The 7,291-nt window shown below is 45.3% G+C and overlaps 1 protein-coding gene and 3 non-coding genes across 4 annotated transcripts; 2 read left to right on the top strand and 2 right to left on the bottom strand.

The window, feature by feature from the left end:
• Positions 1-655: 655 nt before the first annotated feature.
• ubc (ubiquitin C) lies at positions 656-3,772 on the bottom strand. Its single transcript, XM_088617749.1, has 2 exons — positions 3,615-3,772; positions 656-2,362 (listed from the first exon to the last, which is right to left on the bottom strand). Exon 2 carries the CDS (start codon positions 2,353-2,355, stop codon positions 754-756), a length of 1,602 nt encoding a protein of 533 aa, XP_088473875.1. The 5' UTR covers positions 2,356-2,362; positions 3,615-3,772; the 3' UTR covers positions 656-753.
• Positions 3,773-6,245: 2,473 nt separating this feature from the next.
• Positions 6,246-6,317, bottom strand: trnaa-ugc (transfer RNA alanine (anticodon UGC)). The gene has a single exon. It is a non-coding gene; the product is annotated as a tRNA-Ala (tRNA).
• A 406-nt stretch (positions 6,318-6,723) lies between these two features.
• trnad-guc (transfer RNA aspartic acid (anticodon GUC)) lies at positions 6,724-6,795 on the top strand. The gene has a single exon. It is a non-coding gene; the product is annotated as a tRNA-Asp (tRNA).
• Positions 6,796-6,966: 171 nt separating this feature from the next.
• Positions 6,967-7,038, top strand: trnaa-ugc (transfer RNA alanine (anticodon UGC)). Its single transcript has one exon. It is a non-coding gene; the product is annotated as a tRNA-Ala (tRNA).
• The last annotated feature ends 253 nt before the right edge of the window (positions 7,039-7,291 follow it).

Below are 7,291 nucleotides of genomic sequence, written 5' to 3' on the forward strand. Positions count from 1 at the left end.
GATTAGGTAAGCGCCAGGCTGGACTCAACGCGCACCTGTGCCGCGGCGGCTCTCACCCCGAAGAGAAACTAGCGGTTACAAGGAAAGGAGGTCCCACAGCCGACGTCTCGCATTACTCCTTCGAGAGCACCCCCCTCGGTCGTAACTAGGCGGCTGCGACTACACCGCCGACAGTACTGCTTCAGCAAACTCGTCCCGTTACTCCAGCTCCAGTGCTCAGGATAACTTACCTACCTGGAGAAGAATGACCACATGCTGCCCTCCTGCTATATACTCACAGATAGCTGCAAGCACCTTAACACTGCCTGCCCCCCACCAAAGAAATACCATTTTAATTTCTCCCCACCAAGAAAAATAACTGGTGATATTAAAGCAGAACCATGAAACAACCCACTTAGTAATACAGTGGACACCTATCTCAGGACATGGTCCAACATAGCAGCATGTCCAACTACAGTTCAAAGAGCTGGAATGCACACCTGTAAAAACCACCAAAGCAGGTTACCTCTAAGACTGTTAACCCCCACATAATAAAGTAACCTTATTTCAAAGAGAGGATTGGCAACTTAAACCTGTTAATATCCTCCTAGTTAAAGCAAATTACACAGACTAGAATGGGCAACCATACTGTATACAGAACAAAGGAGACCAGATGTGGAATGCTTGAACTTTATTGGAACAAGGTTACAAGGAACTGGAAGTGAGGGGGGGAATAAAGCGTCAGTTAGAATAAAGTGCAAAGGTGAACTTCAACTAGTTGCCACCACGCAGACGCAGGACCAAGTGCAGAGTGGACTCCTTCTGGATGTTGTAGTCGGACAGGGTGCGCCCGTCTTCCAGCTGCTTCCCGGCAAAGATCAGCCTCTGCTGGTCAGGTGGGATGCCTTCCTTATCCTGGATCTTTGCCTTCACGTTCTCAATGGTGTCACTGGGCTCAACCTCCAGGGTGATGGTCTTGCCAGTCAGGGTCTTCACGAAGATCTGCATCCCACCACGCAGACGCAGGACCAAGTGCAGAGTGGACTCCTTCTGGATGTTGTAGTCGGACAGGGTGCGCCCGTCTTCCAGCTGCTTCCCGGCAAAGATCAGCCTCTGCTGGTCGGGAGGGATGCCTTCCTTATCCTGGATCTTTGCCTTCACGTTCTCAATGGTGTCACTGGGCTCAACCTCCAGGGTGATGGTCTTGCCAGTCAGGGTCTTCACGAAGATCTGCATCCCGCCACGCAGACGCAGGACCAAGTGCAGAGTGGACTCCTTCTGGATATTGTAGTCGGACAGGGTGCGCCCGTCTTCCAGCTGCTTCCCGGCAAAGATCAGCCTCTGCTGGTCGGGAGGGATGCCTTCCTTATCCTGGATCTTTGCCTTCACGTTCTCAATGGTGTCACTGGGCTCAACCTCCAGGGTGATGGTCTTGCCAGTCAGGGTCTTCACGAAGATCTGCATCCCACCACGCAGACGCAGGACCAAGTGCAGAGTGGACTCCTTCTGGATGTTGTAGTCGGACAGGGTGCGCCCGTCTTCCAGCTGCTTCCCCGCAAAGATCAGCCTCTGCTGGTCGGGAGGGATGCCTTCCTTATCCTGGATCTTTGCCTTCACGTTCTCAATGGTGTCACTGGGCTCAACCTCCAGGGTGATGGTCTTGCCAGTCAGGGTCTTCACGAAGATCTGCATCCCGCCACGCAGACGCAGGACCAAGTGCAGAGTGGACTCCTTCTGGATGTTGTAGTCGGACAGGGTGCGCCCGTCTTCCAGCTGCTTCCCGGCAAAGATCAGCCTCTGCTGGTCGGGAGGGATGCCTTCCTTATCCTGGATCTTTGCCTTCACGTTCTCAATGGTGTCACTGGGCTCAACCTCCAGGGTGATGGTCTTGCCAGTCAGGGTCTTCACGAAGATCTGCATCCCGCCACGCAGACGCAGGACCAAGTGCAGAGTGGACTCCTTCTGGATGTTGTAGTCGGACAGGGTGCGCCCGTCTTCCAGCTGCTTCCCGGCAAAGATCAGCCTCTGCTGGTCAGGAGGGATGCCTTCCTTATCCTGGATCTTTGCCTTCACGTTCTCAATGGTGTCACTGGGCTCAACCTCCAGGGTGATGGTCTTGCCAGTCAGGGTCTTCACGAAGATCTGCATCCCGCCACGCAGACGCAGGACCAAGTGCAGAGTGGACTCCTTCTGGATGTTGTAGTCGGACAGGGTGCGCCCGTCTTCCAGCTGCTTCCCGGCAAAGATCAGCCTCTGCTGGTCGGGAGGGATGCCTTCCTTATCCTGGATCTTTGCCTTCACGTTCTCAATGGTGTCACTGGGCTCAACCTCCAGGGTGATGGTCTTGCCAGTCAGGGTCTTCACGAAGATCTGCATGGTTGCACTATGAGAAAATAGAAGTCTAAAGTTAAAACATCAAGCACACAGTCACTCAGACTGAAAGTGCATACCACATTGTGGGTCTTCCTGTACCCACAATGACTGTACTCCTACACCACTACACACACACACACATAAGCCAAAATTGTACTGTCCCCTCGATAGCCCAGTAAAACTGTACTGGTTGTAGTATTTAATATTTATTAACCATACTATTTTGCAATTTCAAGAATTACCTTGCACTGTTTTGCCATGTTATATTTTCTCTGTGGAAGTTTGCACAGCTTTGATTACGTTATTTATGTTATTACACGTTACTGTTATTGCTATTGTTTCACTGTCTATCGTCTTATCTTCTGTCCTATTTATATACTGCACCTGAGTGACTAGTGAGAAACTTTTCATTATACTATGCACCGTGTAAGTATAATGACAAAGTTGAATTGAATTGATACTTAAGCACCATAATCGTGTTTACTATTCACTAGTAGGGGCATTATTTCCCCCCCCCACAATAAATACTACTCAACCTACGTTAATAACCACAGAGAACCCCAATATCTGCAGCGCTTGAGAGATTTATTAACTATCGTGAAGCACTTTTGAATTTAAGTACTGCACCTACTACATTCTTATTCTAAAGAGTCACTTATCATAGAAAGTCTAATGACGCTCTCCCCCCCCCAACCAAAAAAAAAAAGTCCAATCCAACACCCCCGATAAATTACGATTATTGCTCATGATCCTCTCATCACCTCGGTGTACGGTCGATCTCAAGGTCGTTGCCAGGCAACTGTGGTGAGACGTCATCGCCCCGCTCCTGTCCCCGCGGACAGGAAGCCTGACTCACCCGTCACCAGCTGCCATTACAGCGAGCCTCTCGCGCAGCCTCCATTTTGGAAACGGCAACGACTGAGCCCGGCGAAATCGCTTACAAAACCGGCCGGCAACAGACGCCTTTCCTCTAAGCCACTCGACTCCCTTATTTCCCCGTCATCGCGAATTAACATAACGACAACCTACCGATATAAACCTGAGCTCTTCCGTCCGCAGCCTTTTCTCCCCCCTTTTGATAGCCTCCCCAGTTAAAATGTTCAGAATCAAATAGATCCAACACAGAGACCAGTAACAGAAAAAAACTAATTCGGACGACAGTTTTAACAGTCTCTGGCCGGAGATCTGTAATAAAGGCTATCGTTTACGCGAGGAAAAATACGGAAACCTCAAAATATAACACCCACGTAAACAACACTTACATATAGTTGTTGGCTTTGCCTTGCACTGGAATTTTACTCCTCGCTCTTCCGTGTAAACACACAAAATGTCTGGTGTGAACAAAGGGCTCGGTTATTTATACCCCAGCTGGCATATCCTTCCGCCGCTACCCCAGCCAGGGACTAGACACTACGCACTTCCTTAACAATGACCGTGCGTGAACGCCAGAGAAAGACCCAGGCCAGAAGAAAATTATATAAAATAGGAATTTAGTTTTATATGAATACTGTGCTATCGTTGAACCTAGTTGGGGGTGGAATTTGCGAGTGTTTTGCTGTAGGTGGACAAAGACATAACAACAGGCAGTAGTGATTCGGCTCCCCCGAACACCTTCCAGAATAGATCCGCCCCGAAAATGTTTTATTTTTCTAGAAAAATAACAAGGAATGGGTGGGGTGTATCGGCTTTAGTTTGCTGTGCAAACAAAAGAATCAAACAACATAAAGAAATGGCGAGAAACACGTTAACTAGTGAACACACTCTATAAACACAGTTTTGGCTTCGTGTTCTAATAATAATAATAATAATAATAATAATAATAATAATAATAATAATATGATACCAGAGAAGTCCATTGAGAACAGAAAAAGGGGGGCACTTGATAAAATATACCATTAGAGCACAGACAGAACCTACCAGGTGTTGTTAAGTGCAGGTGTCCTGACAGAAATGTTTGGATCACCCCTCACATGTGAACGAGGACAGTTTTGACTCTTAAAACTCTGAAAAGAGGGGGGACTTGCAAGTCATCACGCAGTGCCTCACAATTTAGACAAATGTAACAATGCTTTTCCTGAGGTCACTGGTCAGTCACATTAAAACGTATTTTTAGTGACATACAGAAATCGCCTAACGAAGGGATACACACAAGATATTGACAACTTGCTCGTTTAATTTTAAAGCGTTTCATTCCCTGTTTTATTCGGCCACAGAGACACATTTGTCTTAGCAAAATTATTCTTGGTAGCTGTAGTAAAATTACAGAAATACAGAGGCGGTAAGAACCTTATTAATTAGTAAACAGGATAAAAATATATATTAATAAGACAGTAAATAGTTTACTTAAGGCATTTAAAATCTGTTCGCCTTTATTTTTAAGCAGAAGGAACAAGGAAATACTGTACTGGAAACAGCCGGCCTGTTAATTCTCTGCTGACCCATTTAGGGTTGCCTAGCAACCGTGCTCAGACTCTGCCCCGACTTGATAACAATAATAAGACGAGCTATTTATATAATTTAATTATATTTATATAATTATCGAATTAAGACACACATGGTACAACAAATAAAGCCTGGACTGCATGAATAATACAGTTTTAAAACATATTTTAATCCCGTAATAAAAATATACATAGGGTGAATAATTTTTATTTAAAAGGACTGGTTTTAATGTCCATAAAAATGGAAACGAATCCGTTTCTCGCGAATTTTCTCTTAAAATCCTTCAATACTTCCGTAAACGCGGAAACTAGTTTGCTCGGATAATCCTGTCAACTGAACACTTTTGGGGGAAAAAAACATTTTTTTATTTAGAGAGCGAATGGGGTATATGTAATGTGAATGTATGTCTCATTTAGACAAGCTTCTTCACAACTAGCAAATCGTTACTGAGCCCACGTTTTAAAACTCACAGGCATCTAGGTTTCAGCAACGTACTGATGGGAATTTTTACATTTATATTTTAAAGATATTTCGGAACAAGAGAGTTGCGACCCAGAAAAAAAAAAGTTTATTTAGTATGTAATGCTACAGTTTTCAGGAAACGCTGAGTCATTTCGAGGGCAGGACTGTCATCAATATGGTTACATGACATCACAGATCAGAAAAAAAAACAAATATCCACACCCAGGTGACTCAGAACTCCCCACTGAAGCAGAAATATACACTAAACCCACCCTTTTGGCAAATGGTGAATTTTACACAGGCTCTTACTGGACCACCCCTCTTGAGTGAAGTTCAACAGGACAGACCTGCTGTGGATGAGGCCCCCGGTGGCAGATAAACAGGTGACAGGCAGAGCGTAGCAACAGGCCTCTGATTGGTCCAGAGCGGCGCCGGCAGGCGGTCATGTGGGAGACGCCCCCGAGAATCGCCATCGCGCATGTCAGGCTGGGGCTATGCAGATAATATAAGCAATTTAACTCCTCGCTGCTTTGCAGCTAAACTACAGATAAAAACTTTCGTAAAAGTCTAAAACGTGTATATTTGAATATGCAAATCACATCTGGTGGAATAATTGATTTTTTTATTTTCACAACATTTAAAAACATTGTGCTTAAAATAATGCCCTTTATTCAATCGTAGCCCGCTTTGAAACGAATCCGGTCTTAAAAGGTGCCGAATGAAGTAAAGTTTATTAGTGTTGATGTGGAAAGTGTAATCAGTAGTTATAATACAAAATATGCAACATGCTATTTCTTTTCGTCTTCTGAAATTTGTAGAAATTGGATTTTTAGGACGGATTCTAAAAACAAAAAGCTGAATATAAAACTAATGCTCCCTGTCTTTGGCTTTAATAAGAGATTAAAGACACGTTTTTGCAGACAGATTTGAGATGATGATAACGGCAGTATGATTTTCGATGTTATAAATTGTTAAGAAAAAGAATTGCTTGGAGATGCCGGGGATTGAACCCGGGGCCTCATACATGCAAAGCATGCGCTCTACCACTGAGCTACATCCCCACAGCTGCTATCTCGTCTTTCGAAGCGGATATCAAAGATGCAGTTAAAAACTCAGCTATAGGGGATATACCATACCGAATCTCGTCAAGTCACGGGTAAAAACAACTAACCGCACGTTAAAATCAAGCATTTCGCTTTCCTTTCGAAAGGTGAAAAACCGCCCAGAAAAATATTGGAGATTTTTCGTTTGTTCACACAGAAACCAACAAAGCATAGACCTCGCCTTTTCCTTCACACATTTCTCCTTCGGTCGCGCTACTTTTACGACTAAACAAACAGGACAGGCCGCCCAGGTCTGTGTCACACACCCGAATGTTAGTGGTCCCATCGCGGCCGGAGAAGTGACTTACGTCATCGCTGGGTCTGTGTTTAAAGAGCTTGCGGCAGGTTGCAGCCTCCAGCCCGCTCCTCGTTAGTATAGTGGTGAGTATCCCCGCCTGTCACGCGGGAGACCGGGGTTCGATTCCCCGACGGGGAGGTGCAACATTTTATTTTCTATTCTATTTAAAAACCTGCTATTTCTCGGTTAGAAGCAAGCGCCTTACTGCCAGCAAAAGAACAAATATTTTTATATTCTTTATTCCCTACTAGCCCGAAGGCACACAACTAAAAAAAAAACAGGGACACCGTCAACTCTTATTCCGAAGGTGGGGATGTAGCTCAGTGGTAGAGCGCATGCTTTGCATGTATGAGGCCCCGGGTTCAATCCCCGGCATCTCCAGCTCTCGGTTTTACCGCATTTTGCCAGTTCATCTCTCGCCCCACCCAGCCACTGAAACCAGTGCTTTGAAATCACCATAAGGGGTGGACACATCTGAATTCAACTGACACCTGGAGTCTCTCTCCTGTCCACTGTGCCCTCTAATTTTTAATGGCCTGCGTGTGCAAAAAAATTCAAGTTGTGCACATTTTTTCCCCCAGTGACAGACACTTGTGTGTCCTAAATTGAGTGTATGTCAAATTGTAAACCTGAA

The sequence above is a fragment of the Lepisosteus platostomus genome, chromosome 24 (genome assembly GCF_059453375.1).
Source record: "Lepisosteus platostomus isolate fLepPlt1 chromosome 24, fLepPlt1.hap1, whole genome shotgun sequence".
Classification (NCBI taxonomy): Eukaryota; Metazoa; Chordata; class Actinopteri; order Semionotiformes; family Lepisosteidae; genus Lepisosteus; species Lepisosteus platostomus.